This window comes from Tupaia chinensis, unplaced genomic scaffold, assembly GCF_000334495.1.
Source record: "Tupaia chinensis unplaced genomic scaffold, TupChi_1.0 Scaffold141538_1, whole genome shotgun sequence".
In the NCBI taxonomy this organism is placed as follows: Eukaryota; Metazoa; Chordata; class Mammalia; order Scandentia; family Tupaiidae; genus Tupaia; species Tupaia belangeri.
In genome coordinates this window covers 466,143-488,677 of record NW_006201399.1, presented here as the reverse complement: position 1 = coordinate 488,677, position 22,535 = coordinate 466,143, and the positions used below count along the sequence as shown (strand labels likewise).

Sequence of the window (22,535 nt, the reverse complement as noted above, 5' to 3'; positions counted from 1 at the left end):
ATACTGATTTTTATAGATGAAAAGGGGAAACCAAAGGACTGCCCAAAGGAGACCATACTCTTGAGCATCCCATCGGTTCATAAAGCTGCTTATTTCTCCACCCCTGCAAACTTCCAGCAAGCGGATGCCTTGGCCGGGCAGTTTTCTTTCTGCATACAAGAGAGTCTAGAATGAGATGAGGTTAATCAATATTACTGATGAATAAAAAGTTGAAGCCCAATTTTTTGCCATAGTTGGGCCTGGTTTTAAAGAAGTCATCTTATGGAAGGTTAGAGAATATTACAGGAAGGGTAGAGAATATTACCCTCACTCACACAGGGTATCTGTGTGGTCTCAGAAGTAAAAATGGGCTTGGAGGAAACTTTAGTTGGTCTCAGAAGTAAAAATGGGCTTGAAGGAAGCTTTTTGGGGGGGGTCTTGAAAGTTTGAGTTACACACTGCAAAGCAGGGCAAATGGCATTTTTATGTGTTTGCTGGGGCGTGGTGTGGGTGAAGGAAGCTTTAAAAGGGAAAAGCAAACATTTGCTGGAGTCATTGGTATTGAACTTAAACAAAGCCAGGCCTTTGTTCCAGTTTTATAATGTAATGGATGACAGAGAAAACTATAAAGCTAGAGTTAGTTCATATATAGAAGGAATAATCTTTGGAAGGCATCTCACTGAAGATATCAACATCTTGATCTTTTGTTAGAATGTAGCATATCCATAATTCCTGGTCCGAATTTTGCTTAGGGCTCTGTAACTCACTTGCAGGAACTGTTGCACTGGTGCATAGAATTGGATTACAAACTAGGGTTTCATAAAATCTTGGTGTGTGTGTGTATGCACAATGACAAATATTTGCTCAATTATTACCATATACCAGACACTCTGTCAGGCACTTTACATGTATTATGCAATCTTTGTAAAACAGATAGCATTTTTCATTTACCTGACAAGGAATTTGAAGCCCAGAAAGGTCTAGCTAGCTTACCTAAATAAGGTTGATCAGTATAGCATAGCGGCGCTGGGCTGTCGGTTCTGAAGCAGGTGCTCATTGCACAGTGCCTCTTTATGCGGGGAGGTTCTAGTACTACTAATGGATACCATCCATTATCGCCGACAAGGGACCACCATTTTTTTTAAAGCAGTATGTCTGCTGTGTAATACATACCAGGTCAGGCAGGCAGTGGGGATTCAAGGATGAACAAGCCAGGCAGAAGGAGTTGCTGCTCTAAGAGAGCATTTTGGCTATGCCGAGATTTGAGACAGAGCTATAAATAACTGTAATACAAGTGACAATGACCTTAATTGACTTAAAGAACTAAGAGGCTTTTGAAGAGAGATGAACTTTTTTTTTTTTTACTTTTAATACATCTTATTTCTAAAAGTTTGTGATAAAAATATTGAAAGAAGAATACAATTACCACTAACATACATCACCTAGATCAACTCATTGTTACTATTTTGCCAGAGGTGCTTTATCCACCTCCTCCCTCCCCTTCTCACTCGCACTATACTTAATTTCTAAGGATCTTGCTACATGCGAGATCCCCTTTTCATAGAGTCAGGGGAGATAGGAGTAAAGATGTGGACTGTGAGCAGTGTCCTAAGGGTCATGTGGAACTTAGACTTGTAGAAGCTGGACAGAACAGCATGCTGGGTGGAAGAATGGGGTATCCAAAGTGAAGAGACTGGAAAGTGCAAGAACAGGGAACTGCGGTGCTCAGGAGAGAAGTTAGAGCTGTTTGTAAGGCCAGGATGGTAGAGTCATGAAGAAGAATGAGACTGTCATGGAGAGAACAGGAGGGCAGAGGGTGCAGAGTGGGCGAGGACAGGACTTCAGACCATCTCAACTAGGGGATGTAGGGAAGAGCAACCAGGGAAGGAAGGAGTAGTGAGAAAGGAAACACAGAAGAATGCCCGGGAAGGAGAGGAGAAGGAAGAAGAGGGGAGGGCCAACCAAGTATAGCGCTTTGGGCAGTGTTTTATGCAAAGCATGGTCCTCAAAAAAGCAGCATCCGTGTTCTAGTCTGCTTTGTTGATAATAACAGAAAATGTACACAACTGGGTTATTTATTTTAAAAACAGATTTTTCAGAACACAGTGTGGAGGTCCAAGGTCCATGGGCCTCTCTGGTGGAGGTCTTCTGGCTGTATCGTGGCTTGACGGAGGGCAGGACAGCATGGTCTCTGTTCCATCCATGTCTCTTTCTCTCATTCCCTCTCCTTTCACACACCAGGAATCGATGATGAAGGCCCCACCCTGATAGCCTTAATCCTTATCTTCCTAAAGCTCCACCTTTCAACACCATAACTGGATCAAATTTTCACCTCTTAATCCCATTAAAATGACTTAATGCACAAATTTTAGGGGCACATATTCAAACTACAGCAATCAGCACCAACTTGGGAGGTTGTCGAAATGCAAACACTTGGATCTCCACGTCAGACCTACTGGGTTGGAAGCTCTGGGGTGTGAGGCCTTGTAATCTGTTGTAACGATGCCTCCTGCTGATGCTCATGCATGCTTATATTGATGCTGCTGAGAAGGCTGGCTTTGATTTCCAAAAAGCAATTTTAGTAGTAAATTTATATGTGCTAGCAATTTATATTGTGCTTGTGTACAGAAGCCATGCAGAAAGACATTCATTGCAGCACTGTTTATAAGATGAAAAGACTAGAAACCACCTAATGTTGAAGAAATTGCTATTCCATATTTCATGCAATTTTAAAAAGAGAACTATCTTCGGATTTTATTGTACAGTGAAAAAAGCAAGATGTGGAACTGTGTGTATACTGTACTGGCATTTGCGTGAAATAGAAAATAATATGGAGCTGGTGCCATGACCTAGTGTTTAAGGGAGTGGGATCCCACATGGCTGACCATGCAGTTCAAATCCCCATCTCAGTGGCTAGAAAAACATTCCGGGTTACATATTCTTGTGTGCCCCAAATCCCAAAAGGGTAGACAAATGGAGGAGAAGGGAGTATACTGTAAGCACACCCCACTGGAAGGATTTTCTTCCTTTCCCTCTTGCTCTGTCTCTTGGTGGCCAGCACGTACACCCTCTGGTTTATAAACAAAAAGTAGGAAGAAAGAAAATAATATATATTTGCATAGGACATTTCTAGAAAGATACTGTTAGCTGTCTGGAGAACAAAGAAGAGAAGTAATATTCTCAGTTTACCCTCATTTTTTAAGAAAGATTTTTGCTATTGGGCATGTGCACTCTCCAGAGAGACAGAGAGAGACATCATTGTCCCCTAGGAGAGGGAATGATGGCCATGCCACAATTCCTTCTCCTCCATTCTCTGCGTGGGATTTTGGGCATGCATGCACATGCGCCCAGTGTGAGTTTTAAGCCACTGGGTCTAGGACTCCAGCTGTGGTCAACTGCATGGGAGTCCAGTGATATACCCATTATGCCATCTGTTAGCCCCACACACTCTACCCTTTGTGCCTTTTGAAACTTGTACTGTGTTTTGGCATTTCAAGCTCAAGTTAAGTTTTGAGTATTAAACATGAAAAGGTTTAAGATAACAAATGATAAAAAAAGTGAAATGAGTGAATCTTTCAGTCTATGCTTAAACTATTCTTCTGTTTATAATAATGGCTGGAACCCATTATTTCATAAAGCAGCCCATCTATTGTTGGGCATTGTCAAAAGTCCCTCTTACCCTGATGTGCTGTTCCCCAAGATCTGTCAAGTGACAGGGCAGAATGGGAGAAGCTGTTGACATCTGAAGAGTGGGGAATTTCTGGGTGACCTTTCTCCCTGCCTTCTCCCCCAGAATGCCTCTCACTCTGCTCCTCCTAACACGCTATGGAGAGATAGGTTTAATGTTTCTTAAATCCATTTACCTTAATTATATGCTTGTCCCATTAATGTGAATACTAGCTAATCTACCTTTGAATCACTGGAAGATAGTTTCACAGAACCCCCTGAGAGAATCCCATCAGCAGGTAGTGCTGGTAGAGCGTTTGCAGTAGTCAGTGGTTGTTAGTCCTGTAGGACTCATCGGGTGTTCACTACTGAATACAGGCACCCGGACTTGCCTCTTCTCTCACTAACCTCCTTTTTCAAGTTCTTTCTCAAACTCTCTAATACAAACCCTCCTCTTCTATTAGGGTCATCTCCTCGCTATTTTCAGAGCCAGCCTGCCCCTTTTTCCCCTTCATTTTGTTTTCTCCCTTCCCAAGACTCCTGCAGGAAACCCACTGTTATGGCATTGTGGAGCTCTCTTTTTCTTCAAATTATTACGGCAGATATGATCTGGATGATTCAACCTAATATCTACTTACATATATCTTGTAAAGGTGAAAACTGTCATTCTCTCTTTTCCTTGAGGCAGGTCCAGGCCAAATGCTTTGTATATCCCATAGTGTTTATATATAGCATGTTCCACAGAGCGGATAGGTGGATGGATGGATAGATCAATTATAGATAGATGTTGACCTGAGAATAGATATCCATGCTGAACATATCGTTGGTGCTCAGTTTATGTTTGTAGATAGATAAGTAGGTAGGTAGGTAGATAACATTTCTAGTGGATACATCTGGTCTGAACAGGTAACTTCACCGTATTGTCTTGACAATTTCAGCTACTTATCTCTCAGCATTTAGGAAGTCTTGTTTATTAAAGTGAGAGCATAGATAAAGGGGCAAATGCATTTAAGGAAAGCATTATCTCTTAATTTGTCAGACAAATACTTGTTGGGTATCTACCATGGGCCTGGGCCTGGGACTAGAGTGAGCTTGAGGCAAACAAGGGCCCCCTCATCCAGGTTTTTCAGCCTCAGGAGCAGGCAAATAGTTAAGCATTAAATGAAAGAAGCACAAGATACATTTAAATAATGCCAAGTGCTGTGAAGAAAACAGAAAAATGTGCTGAAATGTGCCACTGGCTGAGGGGTTGGGAAGAAGAAAGGAAGGAGAGGTGGGTGGTTAAGGCCATTGTTTCTGAAGAGCTGCTGCAGTACTAGAATCTGCATGAGGAGAAGAAGAAGGGTCTGGAGAAGTCATGATCTGCCCAGACAGTGTAGGAGGCAGAGAGCACAGCAGAGAGCAAGGACTCGGAAGTGGAAGCAAACTTGGTATACTCTTGAAACAGAAATGACGTGGCAACTAGGACAGGCTCTGTGAGTAAACCGAGCGTGTACCTGTATACCCGCACTATTTCTAGGAGAAAAATGTAAAATATCAGGGATAAAGAAATAAAAGAAGAAAGAAAGAAAGAAAGAAAGAAAGAAAGAAAGAAAGAAAGAAAGAAAGAAAGAAAGGAAGGAAGGAAGGAAGGAAGGAAGAAAGAAAGAAAGGAAGAAAGAAAGAGAGAGAGAGAGAGAGAGAGAGAGAGAAAGAAAGAAAGAAAGAAAGAAAAAGAAAGAAGAAAGAAAGAAAAAGAAAGGAAAGAAATATATCAGTCATTTTCTAAAACTGTGATATAACCAGAAGTTTCAGAAAATCCAGAAATTTCTTAGATCCTCAACAAAAGAGTAGGCTCCTCAGAGCAGGTAAACTGTCTTATCACTCTGTGTCCCCATCTCGTATCATCATTCCAGGCACAGAAAAAAGGCATTTAATAACTATTTATTGAATGAATGCATGAAAGAAAAGGATGAATGTCCAAGACTGAGATTTTACATTTTAATATTTTCTGCTTTTAGCCTGTCCTTTCCTTCAATTTGGCGTTATATCCATGTTCAAATACAATTTTACCAAAATGGAAGAAAAATGATGACATGTAGGAAAATTGTCTGTAAGGTCTTCAATAATGCCAAGAACCACGAAGAGAACAGAGCAGAGAAATTGGCAAGAGCACATGTGTATTTATGTATTGTTTGTGAAAGGAGAATGTGTTCTAGTGTGAATAGTATTTCTTGAGGTATACCTTGTACCTATATTTAGAAGCTAATCCATGTGCAGGTTCTTGGAAAAAGAGTTCTGTGGAGTCCCAGCCATCATGAAATAAGTAGCTTTCTAATTTTCAATCAGAAAGATCTCTTTAAAGGTGCAAAATGTGATTGTTTCAAGGAGAAAATAAACACTACATCAAATCCTAAAGGTTACAATTTTTAAAATTCCAAATTGCTTTCGAAACCAAAGGTAGGCTCATTAATTTTAATAGAATGCTCACAGAAAAATCATAGGAGTTAATATTCAAGCTAATGTAGCAATTCTAAAGCTCACTGATTTGGATTTATATTAATAAATCTTACTACATGCCTGGCACACAACTGAGAGGTTTTGTAGCTTCTGCAAAGTTACTTGTTCTGGGTAGGAAACACAAAGTGGGAGTTGTCATTCATGTGTAATGGATGGTTTCATTGGAAAAAAAAATGTCAAGCATCTTGAGACTGCCTCTATTTCTAGAAAAGGTCTTGGTACATTTAGAAGCACTATGAATCAATCATGAACCAGTGACAAAATTAAAGTGTGTCTATTATTGGCCTGAATACGACTGATTTGATAATATTTTTCTACAAAAGCAAATGATGTACTACTAGAATTATAGGAAATTGAATGACTGAGGTTTTGAAAATATATGAACATACGTAACCTACTTCATTACTCTTGGGTGGCCCATCAATTGTTTATAGCATTTATACGCTCTTTACATAAACATGACTTCTACTGAAGTTAAAAATAACTTTTCTGTGCTTGACATTTGGATGAACATTTGGCGGGGGAAGTCAGACCTTTTTCTGAAACCTCTCTAATGCCCATTGACAAGCAAGTGCTTTGTAGATAAACTTCCAAGAAATTCGCCCTCACATTTGCCCACTGTGCATGGAGCTGGGACATGGTTGAGTTTGCAAGATGAAACAAATGAGTGCTTATCAGTTCCAAAGCCAAGGTTTGAGTTAATGTCCATCCATTCCTTCCCAACCCCCTCAATTTCAGTTAAAGTTCAACCATTTGGGTTTTAGGTGCAACACAGCGAGACTGTGATTGATACCATCGGGCTCTGAAACTATGCATTGCTCCTGGGGTAGGCAGCCAGGCAAGAGGAAAACAGTGCCAACTGTATTATAAAAATCTCTGCCTGTTAGGACAAAACCAGGAGCTGCCAACACCACGTGGCTGAGAAGGCAGATGCTGCTGCTGTTTACTTTCCACGGAGTCAGAGTGCCTTGAGTAAGACAGCCCACGGGACCTGCACCAAGGACCCCGTCTGTTAGGAGAACCTAGTCTAAGTGGCTCCCTGTGCATCATCTTAAAGATCATCTCTACTGGGTGGCTAATGCTTATAGGTCCTTCAAGGCAGATTTAGTCTCTTTATTGCAATGTATTACCCGTAAGCATCTGTTATTTCAGTGGATCTAGTGGATCTGTCTTTCTTAAGTGGCCCTTGAAAGTATTCATGATCCATCAGTCTGACTCTCAAGTCTAGACTTGAAGCTATCTAATTCATATTGCTGCTATTAATATTGCTCCCGGCCTGAGTGTGTGTCCACTGTGAACCATACGGTTAAATTTAGTAAGCCAACCACGAATCCTAATAGCTTAGGAAATATTCATCTGAACGCTTTTTTTTCTTCGGGCTTCTGTAATACTAGGCAAGCCTGATGAGGTAGTAGAAAAAAAACCAGTCTAACTGAAAAAAAAAAAAATCTACTATGGATTATTAAAAAGAACACCGTGCATTATAGCTACCAACAGGGAGGTCTCTATATGAAACACATGGCCTACATTGCAGATGACTGCTTAGATCACCGGGGTGATCATATGGTTTGCTGACATGAAACTGTGTTTATGCATCCTGGATAACCCCATATGATAAAAACAATAACAGAAATTAATTAAGGAATAATAATAACAATAAAAGAAACGAAGTGTTAAAAATGTGATACACATACACACACACACACACACACACACACACACACACATACTCTTATATATAGACTCTTTTTACCCAGAGTTCAGCAGTTGGTGAAGCCATGGTAATCTTTTTTGTTTTCAGTGTGTTCATTTATTTCTTTCATGACTGAGAGAGGCAGAGACACAGCATCCCCAACAAGGTCTTGACCCTGCAATCCACCCCTAGCTTCAGCTAGCCTGGATCATGACACATGCATGTCCTGCATACTCAGGGAGGTCTCCAGTTGTGACTCCAGAACCCTCCCACGTGGGTCTGCCTCACCGAGCGTTGGGCTTTATGGCTGTGCCACCGTCTAGCGTCCCAGCTACTGCAGTCTTACAGCACCATGGCACGTCACGTGGGCTCTCTTGCCTCTGACTTCCTTGGTTGCAGGAACCACAGCTAGAACATCTGTGCCAGTGCCTAGCATGGTATTGAAAACTTGGTAGGCACTTCAAAAATGTTCCTGACATGAATGAAGAAATTTCTTTGTCATTAGAGCATCTCTTCGAGTAGCAGATAGCAATTTCTGTCTATGTAACCATGGTGGGCAAAATACGTTTACCCTGAGGTTTGGTAGGAGAGTTGGACATAATACATTCTTTCTCCCTTCTTTTTCTTTTTCTTTTTCTTTTTCTTTTTCTTTTTCTTTTTCTTTTTCTTTTCTCTTTCTCTCTCTCTCTCTTTCTTTCTTTTTCTCTCCTCTCTCTCTCATAAAGATTTTTGCTTTAGGGTGCATGTACTCGCTGAGGGGAGAGAGAGACAAAGACAGTGAGAAGGAAAGTGAGAAGTCTGGGGAGGATGGCCATGCCATCCCTCCTCTCCCATTCTCCTCCTGGGATCTTGGGCATGCATGCACGCGCACCTGGCTTAAGTTTCAGGTCACGGGTCTGGAATTTGAATCGCATTCAGCCATGTGGCAGTTCAGTGACACAAGCGCTACATCTTCTTCTGCTGGCCCCAGCATAGTCTTTCTTAACCATTATCATTCAGTTCCCATGAATTACCCAACATTTATGTCTTTAGCTCCTCTCTCTGGTTTTACCACCTCTCAGTATTTGTGAGGTCCCAGCTCTGAGCCCAGCAGCTGAGCATGTTTATATTTCACTAGTTCCCTTTAGGCTCAAGGCTCTGTGTCCTTCGGGCCTCTCTGTTTCTGTTGGGCAACCTTGACCACTCTGTGTTGGTCATCACCAGCTCACTCATTCTGCCTCCCCGGACAAACAGCTCCGAGGCAGGGCTGTGGCAAGATCTCTATCCCCGGTGTTTCACGTTGTCTTTGACTCGTCGTAACCTTGTGTGGATGTTTATGGACTGAGCCAGTGAAGAGATGAGTTAGGAAAATGAATAAGTGAAATGAATGTATCTGTAGTTAGGTCGCGTTTTTCCTTTTCTTTTTAAATTAAACATTTATTCGGTTAACCATATGGAAAGTCAGCACCCAGTCCACATGCCACCTTCTGGCCTCTTTCTTTTCTGTTCTTTTTCTTTTTCTTGTTTTCTTTTCTTTTTTTCTTCTTTTTCTTTTTAAACAACTTCTTCTGGTATATATTTAGGTATACGACACGATGTTATGGGATGCACATGATAGTAAGAAGTTACTGTCATGAAGCAAATGAATATATTCATCCTCTCACACGGTTACCCTTTGCTGTTGCTTCTGTGGTAAGAGCAGCTATGATCCACTTTGGCGTGAATCCTGTGCACGGTATAATTTTATTACCTACAGTCTTGGTGTTATGCACTGAGTCTCTAGATGTGTTTATGTAGGTGGGTCATCTTTAGGCACTTGTTTTCCGGTGGTGGCTGCAAATGTGAGAGCCTGTGGCATGATGCTCAAGGTGGCGGTAATTAGTACGTTACTAAGACCTGTCACTTGGCTTTGATTGCTATCGACATGGTGCTTTACTAATGCATTTCTCATTGCTGAGTGAGGAGCTCAGAAATAAAATAAAAATGATGTTGACAGAAATATAGCACTAAAATTGAGATGTCCAGTTGTATAAATTACCAGACATCTACAGGCATAGGGCTTAAGATGAATTAGATCAGGCCTGGTAATTCAGTAAAAAACATGGGAGGTTATGCCGGTGGCTTTTGCTTTCTGCAGAGCTGCTCTCTGTGGTGTGGGTGTGACACAAAGGGCTTCAGGGGCAGAATTTGAAGGTGAATGAGAAACTTAGGGGATCAAACAGACAATGGTTAAGTAATATATTTATTTACGTGCACTTGCTGGAAAGACAGAGAGAGACAGAGAAAGTAAGAACGCATCTTCCTTGTGGGATGGTCACATCACAATTCCTTCTTATTTCGACTTTTGAGATTTGGGGCACAAATTGTTTTTTAAGTCTCTGAATCTGGGACTTGAACTGCGTGATCAACTGTGTGGGATCCAGCCACCTTAACCACCATGCCACAGGCTGGCTCATAATACATCATGAAATGATTCTCATAGTACATGAACTATAAGATTTAAAGTAACAAGTGGTTTCAAATTTTATTTTCAGAATTTTAAATATTTTTATTATTATTTTTAAAATTTGCCATAGAATGTACTCACCAGGGAGAGATGGAGAGGGAGAGAGAGAAAGTGAGACAGCAAGCAAGCTGCCAGGTCCGGGACTCAGACCGTGGTTAGCCATGTGGGAGTCCAGCACTTTCAGCATCGCACTACTTCCTGGCCCTCAAATTTTATTTTTAATAAGAGTAACGCACGTATCAAATGAAAATCATGCCAAGACTATGGTATAGTATGCCTAGTTTTCTCCAGAGACCACCTCTTCATTGTCAGTGGAGTAGACACAGAAATCTGAGTGCTAGATTTAGACCTACTCTAGTTTCGTAATAAATCATCTTCCAATAGTGTCTATTAACTGCCAACCACTGTGTAAAATGAGTATAAATCAGGCTTATTTACACTCTTCCCTCTGTTCTTTCCAATATTTTATTGTAAAATTCTTATTTTTAGATCTTCTACTGGTCTGTGCTATATAATCTTTAATAACTTACCTTAGGTTTCTATTTTTGAATCTTTAAGTCAGCCCGGCCGTCCCATGCTGTGAGGTGAGGATGCTGACCACGTTACTCTACTTCCCTCCTGTTTCATAGCTCACCTTTGCCAGTGTCCCTCTTAGTTTTTTGCGAATATGAAATTGTATTCATATTTACATTTTGCCCTATGAAGAGGGGTTTTTAAAGATGATTTGAAGGGAAAATTTCAAATTATAAACAGTAATTGGTGTAAGGTAACTTAGCTGGTTAATGTTAGTGCTTCTAACTCCAATTTGGGACTTTTGATTCCTAGTCTAGTAGACTTTCTTTAGTTAAGCTCATCAACTCATTCATCAAATGTTGGTTGAATGTCTGTTCTCTGCCAGGCATTATCATAAGTCCCAGTACTGTAACACCATGTAAAAAAAAAAATAAATAAAATAAAAGAGAAATGGTCTTGAATCTCACCGCATTGTCATATAAAAAGGACAGAAGGACAGATATGTAAACAAGTAATTCATTTTCAATGCAATAATATGCAAACAAAGATGTTACCTAACTTCTTTGATCCCACAGGTCCGAAGGTTAAATGCTGATAGAACTATAACAAGCGACATCTTTAATATGTTGTGGAGGCAGTGTTCTACCTAGTTCACTTATGCATGTTTAAGAAATAGGGAATCCATGGCCTGGCAGTTAAGGCGCTGGATTCCACATGGCCAACTTTGTAGTTCAAGTCCTTGACCCGGCAGCTTGAAAAAACATTCCAGGCATGTGTGTGTGTGTATGTGTATGTGTGCCCCAAGTCCTGAAAGGAGGGAGAAATGGAAAACAAGGGGTTGCCGTGTGACCATATCTCATGGGGGGTGATTTATTACTTTCCCTCTCTGTCTCTTTTTCTGACAAGCACATGTATCTTCTGAGAAAAAAAAAAAAAAAAGAAGTAAGAAGTAAGTCTTTGTATACTTTTAGGAAAGTAATTTAAATGGCCTGTTCAAGGTCAAATATGAAAGTAAAATATTTTACACGCGTGTAATTGTCATTGATATATGTATCATGTGTTATGTGATCAACATACTTTTATGTGGGAATATGGAAGTATTCTTCAGTTATCCTTATAAGTTGGTTTGGTATTTGGACTTCAAGTCTAAGGTTTATGAATTTATTTGTAGATCCTTCTGATGGTGACTTGTGAACTTTCTCCTTTTTCTCCTTTCCTCAGATTTTCATCACCGTGAATTGCCTGAGTACAGATTTCTCCTCCCAAAAAGGAGTGAAAGGACTTCCTTTGATGGTTCAGATTGATACATACAGTTATAATAATCGTAGCAATAAACCCATCCATAGAGCTTATTGCCAGATCAAGGTCTTCTGCGACAAAGTGAGTAAAGATGACAGTTTGTCATAAAGGTATCTTTGTTATTAGATACTAGTTGTAATGGCATTTCTCACCTTTTCTTACCTAGCGGTGTCAAAATAATCGTACCTGTCACAGCGGAGTGATCATCTTTTCTTTTCAATTCCTGTGAGGTATCTAGGAAGTCATCGGTCAACTATATATATTTTTTTAATTAGTCATTTTTAGCACTAATTGGATGACTGGTTGACATTACTCTGATTTAATCAGCACAGGCTTCGGTAACAAAATAACATAGACTGAATGGCTTAACCATTAGTAATTCATTTCTCACAGTTCTAGAAGCTGGAAAGTTCAAGATCAAGGTGCCACCCAGTCTGGTTCCTAGGGAAGGCTCTCTTCCTGGTTACAGAGGCTGCCTTCCCATTTCTCACTATATGACAGAGACAGAAAGGCCGCAAACTCTCTTTTGTCCCTTCTCCTTCTCCTTCTTCTTCTTCTTTAAAGGCTTTGGCCATAGGGGGAGTGCACTCACCAGAGAGAAACAGAGAGATGGAAAGTGAAGAATCACCTCTCGAGGGGGCTGGCCATGCTGCAGACAGTCCCTTCTCTGCCATTGTCCTCTTGGGACTCTGGGCATATGAAGACACACATTATGTTGGGTGTGTTCCCAACATAATTTTCAAGTCACCAGGCCCAACACTCAAACTGTGGTCTGCCAGGTGGGAACCTAGTGCCTTAACCACCACGCCACCTGCTGGCCTTCTTTTTTCTTTCTCTCTCTCTCTCTTTTTTTTTCCAAGTGTTTTTTGCCTTTGGGCACAGGCACTCACCAGAGAGAAAGAGAGACAGAGACAGTGAGGGAATACTCTCCAGGGGAGATGGCCACATCACAATCCCTTCTCCTCCTGGGATCTTGGGCATGCTCACACCGCATGCACCTGGCATGGATTTCAAGCCACCAGATCCAGGACTCAAACAGTGGCTGGTCATGGGGGAGTCCAGTGATGTAACCACTAAACCATCTTTTGTCTCTAGTCCTATCTTTTATCACTTTATTTAAGGTCACTGATTCTGTTATAAGAACCCCACTCTCACACTCTTATCTAAATGTGATTATTTCCCAAAGATCCCCCTCCAAATACCATCACCTTAGGGGTTAGGTTTTCTTGTTTTAGAGATTTATGCCTGAGAGCACATGTGCTCACTGAAGAGAGAGACAGAGTCTGTGGGAAGGAAAGTGAGAAATCACCTCCTGGGTGGCCATCATGTGCCACAATCCCTTCTCCATTCTCCTCCTGGGATCTTGGGCACACACACACACACACGCCCCTGGCATGAGTTTCAGGCCACTTGGCTCAGGACTCGAACCCCAGTCAGCCATGTGGGAATTCAGCAATGTAGGTTTTTAATGTGACTTTTGGGGATACACAAGCATTCAGTTCAAATACACTGTGCTATGAGTCAATTCACACAGAAACTGTAGAAAATGGTGGTCAGAGAACATAAGTAACTTTCCCAGAATCACACAGCAAAAATGCAGAGGAGCTAGATGCAAGTAAAGGCCTGATTCCAAACCCATACTCCTAGAATTAATGAATAACTTTATGCATGCAGTTCCAAATGACAACTGGCAATTCAAAGCCTCAACAAAGAGCCAAGATAGCCTTTAGAAACAAATCAGAGCTGGGGCCAGCAGGTGGCATGGTGCTTAGGGCCGCTGGACTCCCACATGGCCGACCATGGTTTGAGTCCCGGACCTGGTGGCTTGCTTTCTCATTCCCCTCACCCCCCTCTCTTGCTCGCTCTGCCCCTCTCTGGTCAAATTTAAATAAATAAATAAAGTTAAATACAATAATTATATATAAAAAAAGAAACAAACCAGAGCAATGAAATTAGTTCATGTATTTAATTCAGTATTAAACATTAAGAACATATTTTCAAATTATGTACGATAAAGAACTTCTTCAGTACAGACCAAAATGCATTGAAATAATTTGAATTACCTGCCTGCATCCCAGATATCCCAAGGGGATTGTAGAATCCTTTCTGTGAATCTCCTTCTGAGAAGGAAGGAGTAAGGTCAGAGGCAAGAAGGGAGAGGAGGATGGGCTGGAAGGACCGGGCAAGCCATTTTGCTGCATGTTGTTAGTCAGCATCAAAAATGGGGACAGAGTTTACCGGATGCACATATAATGATTCTTTCCTGATGTAGTAAATACCAAAAGAGTCAAAAGACATACAGAATGCGTGGAGAGTGTTATATTGTTGTTCACTCATGTCCTAGAATAAGAAGAACTATAAGAAGCTAAGAGGACAAATAAAGTGATTGGTTATAGCCTTTGTTTGAAATTTTTAAAATAAATTTTTATTCACAGTTCTTTTTCTTCTAAAAAGGATAGAGTGCAAAAGAGTATGGGTTTATCCAAAGTGTTTCTTTCCTGAAGTCATGCTCAGAGAGGGACCTGCAGCTAGGAAAGAAATGGTCGAGAGGACCACGTCTTTGTGTGAGCATGTTTGTAACTATGTCTAAAAACTGGAAAGAATCACACGAACACTTTGACCAACAGAAAATAAGTGACATTTCCAAGAGCTCTTATTTTTAATATCAGTCTAATAAGTAGTGCTAAGTAGGGAAAATGGTTGGAGAGTGTTGGCTAAATGATTGGCATTTATTCCAAGAAGCTAGTGACATAAAGAGTTCTGGTGAGTAGTTAGTTACATATCCTGTTCTGGGGTAGATGGAGGGCCAGGAACCTTACAAGGAGGGACTCTCCCGGGGCACGTAGGATGAATTAATGGTAATTACTGTGAATTTCACTAATAAACCAAATACAAAAACCCAGGCAAAACTCACTTCTGAGGGAGTGAAAGGAAAATAAAAGTTTAATTTGTCTTTTTATCAGATGGATATATAAATGCAAATGCTTGATTTGAATTATTTTCAAAAGCAAAAGTGTTAAAAGCTATTCCACTTTTAAATCATAGTCTACAGTCTTCAACAGATGGGATTCTATACTATTTATAGTTTTCAGCTTGATTTCTAATTAATATACCTATGAGATCGTAGATAAAAATATAGGGCTTCTCTAATTATTTACTTGTTTTGGTATTATGATACCTCTATTGGCATGTGTATGTTTATGCATTAAAAATTCAGCCGGCAGGTGGCATGGTGGTTAAGGTGCTAGACTTCCACATGGCCGATCACAGTTGAAGTACTGAACCTGGCAGCTTGCTTTCTCACTTTCTCTCTGTTTATCTCTGATCAAATTTTAAAAATAAATATAATGATGAATATAATTAAATAAAATAATTCTTAAAAAATTTCAGGATCAGGGTATATATATCTACCTAAATAGATACATGCTCTATTTACAGTTACTTCCATAATCTTTCGTGAACATTTTGTAGTACTGTGAGCAGTAACTACATATTGTGTAAAAACTGAGAAATCAAACCATGTTGTTAAATTTTTTAAAAGAATTATTTAATTTAATTTATTTATTTGTTTTAATTTTTACCAGACACACACACACACACACACACACACACACACACACACAGGAGAGAGAGAGAAAGTGAGTAACTAAGCCATCAGTTTCAGGACTTGAACCATGGTTGGCCAAGTGGGAGGGTCCAGTGCCTCAACCACCATGCCACCTGCTGGCTCCCCATGTTGTTAAACTAAGGAGAAAAAACTTAAGTGTTAAATAAGAAAAAAAAAATAAGGTTGCCATCACCTCTTAAAGTGGTGGCTGAAGTGACCACAATATATCTTTTTCAAACTTAACATTTCATCGTGAACATTTAGGTGGGGGAAAATGTTTTTAAATAATAAATTTGGTATGTGTAGCAAATTATTCTATTTTGTAAGAACTAAGCCTTTCTGTACTTTCATAGAATGGGAAGAAGATTTTCTGGAAGCTTCAGGTCACAGATAATCATAGGAAGGAAATCATAAATAATCATTGGAAGGTCTTACTTATGGGATATTTTCTCCATCTTTACTGAATGTATCTGAGCTTCTCTAGGTCTTAATACAGTCAAAATTTGTTTTAGAAGTGAGCACTGTGGGGGCCAGCAGATGGCATGATGAATGGGGCACTGGACTCCCACATGGCTGACCACAGTTCGAGTCCCAGACCCAGTGGCTTGCTTTCTCACTTTCTCTCTCTCTCTCTCTGTTTCTCTCTGGTGAGCACACGTGCACTGAAGCAAATTTTAAAATAATAATAAGTAAAATTAAATAATTATTTTAAAAAGAAAAATAAATAGAAGAAATAGGTACCATGGTTATCCCAAGATGGATACTATCATAATTATTTTATCAGGCTGGTATCTATGCATTCTGGGCAGGAAATTTCTTAATAAGTAGAAGCAGCACCAACACTGTGCTTTATTGAATACTGCACTATGTTTTATGTTAATCTCTTGGGTCTGATGTATTACAAAATGCCTGAAAAACATGGGGCCAGCAAGTAGTATAGTAGTGAGTATTTCTAAAAAAAATTTTTTAGAGGTTTTTGCCCTGGGATACATGATCTCACCAGAGAGAGAGAAAGTGAAAAAATCACTTCTCAGTGGTGATGGCCACACTGTAATCCCTTCTCCATTCTCCTCCTGGAATTTTGGCCACGCACACACTCATGCCGGGTATAATTTTCAAGCCCCTGGATCTAGGACTTGAACTGTGGTAGGCCATGTGGGAGTTCAGTGACGTAATTACTATGCCATCTGCTGGCCCTGGTATCTTTTTTTTTTTAAAGAGTACATTTATTTATTTCTTCCATAAAATGGAGAGACACACAGAGAGAGAGAGGAATGTGGGCAGAGCAATGGTCAGCTCCAACAGGATCCTCACACCACAGCCCGTCCCCAAACTCAGCCTAGCTCACAGCTTGCACACATGCTGCTAGCCTGCTCAGGGAGGTCACGGGATGCAAACCCAAGACCTTTCACATGCGGGTCCAGTTGCATTACCACTGCCCCCCAACCCAGTCCTGATGATTTACGAATGGCAGTGACAACTCAAAATTTCACATGAGGCAATCTAAAATATTTACTCCCTTTGGTAGTAAATAAAATAATTATCCTCTTTCGTAGCTTTTTAATATAAACGTATGTATTTAAATTATCTGGCTAAAATATCCTAACTATTCACACCTATTACTATTACGTATTACTATCACAAATTTCGGAGGGATACATTCAAATCATAGCATTCTTTTAATTAAACCATTTGCATGTCTTTTTCTGTGAATTGTCTATTTCATGATCCTTGCTCATTTTTCCATTCAAATATTAGTTGTTTTAATTTGAATCACTATTATATATTGAGTTTAACGCGTTATATATTTCATTGCAAGTGTGTTCACCAGTTTATCCTCTGACTTTTCACTGATTTTATTTTATTTTATGCGGAGGATTACATTTCCACATTACAAATCTCTCTGTCTTGTGTGTGATAATGTAGGGTGATTTCTAAAGGGTTGGAGGTCGCTGTCCGGTCTGTGTTTTGCTGCCCCGTAACTATGCTGCCCCAACGGGCAGAAACTGTAAACACGAATCTGGATCGTAGAGAAAGGGATCAGGCTGGGAACGTCGATATGAACGCCATCTGTCTAGAGCATGATGGGAGCCTGGGTGAAGGTGCATTCTCCCACAGCAAGAATGAGAGAAAAGGAAACTGTGTTGGAACGTGTGTGTTTGGGAATGAGCCAAGGAAAACGAGTTCGCAGAGCTGTCCTAGAGAAATGACCAAGGAGAAAAGAGAATCAGGGAATCACTGCAGGCCATGAAGGAAAGAGGGATACGAGGAGGGTCAGTGGGTGAAGTAGAATGGGATTTGGCAAGAGAGTCAATGAAAAAGTCAAATTACAGGAACAGACGAACAAAGAGGAGATGAATAGACCCATGGCTTTCTGTTGTTTGAATGGGCACTATCTCTAACAGCAAACAAAATAGTAAAGCGGAACGAAACTCTGCTTGTGTGTACAAAAGTGAGCCTACATTTTGTGTGACCACAAAGTAAGGGAGAAATGCCTTCCCTCTTTTCCAGCACTGATTATTTTTTAAAGTTCCATAATAATAAACAAAGGGAAAATTTATTTCAACTTTAAAGCCCTCTCTAGGCCTAGGAATGAACTTAATGGGTCAGTGCTTTAACTTAGGACATCTTAATGTAATCACTCACATTACTTAATGGACTTCACTGTATGAAGGAACTGGGTCTAGTCACTCCATATGGCTTTCAAAACTAAAGTTCTTTAAATAGGAACCATACCAAAAAAGGAGAAAATCTGGGAGAAGTGGGATCCCTCACAGGTCACAGCTAGAGTGAATGATCTCGGCTTTCAGGGTCAAAATGTAACTTCACCCAAGGAATGAAAGTGCAACTATCTTGTCTCCTCCACTGGATGGTTTCCTATCCTTGTGGCTTGTATATATAGCAGTATTTTTGCATGAGTTGATAATATGTTTGGCATTGTCTGTATTTGTTTCTCCCTCTTAGGGAGCAGAAAGAAAAATCCGAGATGAAGAGAGGAAGCAGAACAGGAAGAAAGGGAAGGGCCAGGCCTCTCAAACCCAATGCAACAACTGTGAGTTTGACTGAGACTGAGTTTGCTTTCTAAGGGAGAGACTCCAGTGGGCTGGATCCCCTGGGAGACAGGTAGAAAGAAGTGGGTGCAGGTAAAACTACATACCAGCAAGGCATGACTTACTTGCATTCCCCTGGCAGGAAGAGGAGCGACTTGTTCTTGTGAAAAGCAAATAAAATCACATGAACACCGTGAGTTTGAGCTAACAGAGACTTTGTCGTTGTAATATCATGGAAACCAATATCCTCCTCCTACACACATGGAATCTAGGGTACACAGAGGGACAAGAGGGTATGAGGGGACTGGAGCTCTGAAGTTCACGCTCTTTCTGTTGGTTTTAGGGGAGGTTTTTTTTTTTTGGTATATGTGTATGCATGTATCTGTGTGTTTTGAAGCATATTCACAGTTGTGCTATTGAGAAAACTTCACCAAAGAAAATTGTCAACTTATGGCTTATAGTTGAGAGCTCTTAGTCATGCATACCTCTCACTTGTGGGTTTTGTGATTTCCATCTAGCCTCTGATGGGAAGCTGGCCACCATACCTTTACAGAAGAAGAGTGACATCACCTACTTCAAAACCATGCCAGATCTGCACTCCCAGCCAGTTCTCTTCATACCTGATGTTCACTTTGCAAACCTGCAGAGGACTGGGCAGGTATGATTTAGCTGCCAACATCCACCCGCCACCCAGCCACAGGGCCAGTAGGACCTTCCTAGAAGTGCTTCAGGCAGTGTTGGCTTTAAAGATAAAAACCCACCTTCCATTCATTAGAGGAAAAGTGAAGGTCATTCCCTATAATACATGAATTTTAAGAAAGGAATGTCTCAGACGAGGAATGGAATCCGAGTTACTGAGGGGAAGACAAGGGGGAGCAGGTATTGATGAAGTGTTGACAAAGCAGTGAAAGAGGAAGAAAACTAAGACCGATAACCTCTAAGGAAAGTTTTGTTAGCTTTGACAGTGGAATTAGTTTTGATGCAATAGAGCTCCACCTAATGGTGTGAAGTTGAAGTGCACCTATAACTTAAAGTACAGGGGGAAATTCTTGGATTTAAGAACCCCAACAACAATTTTCTCTTATAGAAAATTAATGGTTACTGTTGAATAGGTAAGTCATTTCACACCAAAGGAAAAGTGAAGTTATAGGCAAGTCCCCTTAAAAGAACAACAGGCCAGCTAGTGGCTTGGTGATTAAAGTGGCTCATTCAGTTCTGGAATGTCCAGGGCACAGAGTGGAACAACCATTTCCCATTGGCTGCAGGGTGAAGGTTAAGGCACTGGGATCCTACATGGCTGACTGTGCAGTTCGAGTCCTGGACCTGGTGGCATGAAAAAAAACACTGGATGCATGTGCGTGAGTGCCCAAAATTTCCAAAGAGAAAGGAGGAGAAGGGATTACAACGTGGCTATTCCCCAACAGGCGGCAATTCTTTCTTGGTATTTCTCCAAAGAATACACACACATTGTAGCAAATTGAAAAACAACAGAAATGCCTATCTTCTAGGTATACCTAAAAGTGAAATGAAAGATCTAATAGTAAATTGGCATGTGTAAATGCCCAATCGGTAATGCGTTGTAGTAGCTCAGTTTGATGGAATATGACGCAGTCACTAATATTTTAATCGTGGAAGCTATGCAGCAACATGGGAACTACAATAGTTATGATAATGGCCAGTGAAAAAAGCCCAGGGGAATACCAGTTGGTGTCTACCTTATGATCCCAACAAAATTTGAAAGGCACAGAAAAATTTTACTTTTTATGGAGTTATGAGATGGCTGCTTTTGTCTTTTTGTCTTCAGTAGTTTTTATTTTATGTGACAAATGAAAATTGTGTGAAAAAAGGGGGAAAATTACTTCCCTAGCATTACCAAAATTGTCTTTCACCAAGCCAATTGGATTTTAATGGATCTTGCATTGATGAATCTGTTTTTTAAAGCCTTAATCCTTTAGGGATCAGAAGATAGCATAATGGTTATGTCACTGGACTGTGTAGTCCACTGTGGTTCGAGTCCTGGACCCAGCAGCTTAAAATTCATGCCATGTGTGTGCATGTGTGCCCAAAATCCTGAGAGGAGAATGAAGGAAAAGAGATTGCAGCATGACCATCCCTCCGGGGGTGACTTTCTGTCTTTCACACGCACCGTAATAGCAAAAATCTCTAAGACAAAACAAAACAGAAGGAAAAAACCCCTAAGTCCTTCAAAGAAACATCTCTTGAGAAATAGGGGCATACTGAGACATTCAAGTTTTCCTTACACACTCATTGGAACTGATGTCTATCTAGAAGGATATCATTATTGGTTTCACTTTTTGGAGAATGTTTCCCTCCTCGATGCTCTGTGTTGTTTCATTTTATGTGTGAAGCAAACTAGACATTTTTTTGTAGCTATTCATAATACAACCTGGTAACAAAACACCCATAAGCTATTTTCTTAAAGCATATTTACACAAAAAACTAATTTAACATTTCCTTGTTTTATTTCTTTGATAGGAACGAGGACATGGGGAAATGAAGAATTTTATAATTTACCGAGATAGGAGTGCTAGCATTGAAAAGAACATTTTTTTTGGGGGGGGGAGAGGTTTTTGCCTTAGAGCATGTGCGCTCACCAGGACAGAGAGAGACAGAGAGACAGAAAATGAGAAATCACACACACCCCCCAGGGGGGGATGGCCACGCCACAATCCCTTCATTCTCCTCTCGGTATCTTGGGCATGCACGCACACGTTCCGGGCGTGAGTTTAAGCCACAGGTCTGGGACATGAACTGCAGTCGACTACATGGGAATCCAGTGACATAGCCATTACACCATCTGCTGGTCCTGAAAAAAAAGTTTTTTTGAAAGAGATTTTTGCTATAGGGTACGTATACTCACCAGAGAGACAGAGAGAGACAGAGAGACAGAAAGTAAGAAATCACCCCCCTCCCCCAGGGGTGGGGTTGGCCACACCGCAATCTCTTCTCCTCCATTCTCCTCTCAGGATCTTGGGCACGCACGCACACGCGCTCAGCATGAATTTTAAGTAGCCAGGTACAGGACTTGAACCGCAGTCGACTACATGGAAATCCAGTAACATAACCATTATACTATCTGCTGGTCCCCCAAATTTTTTGTTATTTCTTAGATTTGTGTATGTACTGCTTTTACCCCATGGCACTTTTGTGGAGGTAGGTTTCTACACCTTCCAAAAGAGGGGATATTGAGTTAAATTGTTCTTATTATTTACTCTTATGACTTTGGCTTCAGTTTTGGGTTGACATCAACAACGTGACCCATTCATGTGGCAAGATGTCTCTGAAATATCCGAAACTGTGCTATGAATGAGCCTCGGAGGAAGAGTGGCCCCACCTGGCTTCTCAGGACTGTCATCCTCTGGCTTCACTTGCCCCGAGGTGTCTGAGACTGAATCCAAAGGAAAATGGAGCCTTTGCAGGCTGTGGGTTTAAGCTATTGCCAGGCAGTCAGCATGGCCAGGCCCATGGGTGAAGTGAAGTCTTGCTGAGGCCACCCTCCCAGTGCCCTCGGGCTTCCCTGTGGCCGTGGATTCGGAGTCGAAGCCATGAGTACCCTGTGGCTCATCCCCTTGCTCAGCTGGAGGAAAGGAGCTTCAACCGTGGCTGACTGGGGCATCTCAGGGTGCCTTTTTAGATAAGCTCAATGCCTGGGAGATCCACAAAGGCAGGAAAGTGGAGGCAGGGCCATGACCTGAGAATTGGATATGTGGCAGGGGGGTGCGG

General features: G+C 40.9%; 1 protein-coding gene across 4 annotated transcripts in view; it reads left to right on the top strand.

The window, feature by feature from the left end:
* GRHL2 (grainyhead like transcription factor 2) overlaps positions 1-22,535 on the top strand; it is a 174,686-nt gene that overhangs the window by 114,542 nt on the left and 37,609 nt on the right. For all 4 annotated transcript variants that reach the window (XM_027766238.1, XM_027766239.1, XM_027766237.1 and 1 more), the window contains exons 9-11: positions 12,057-12,215; positions 18,706-18,793; positions 19,310-19,449. In XM_027766238.1, the coding sequence (XP_027622039.1) occupies positions 12,057-12,215; positions 18,706-18,793; positions 19,310-19,449 (387 nt within the window). The remainder of the gene's footprint in view (positions 1-12,056; positions 12,216-18,705; positions 18,794-19,309; positions 19,450-22,535) is intronic.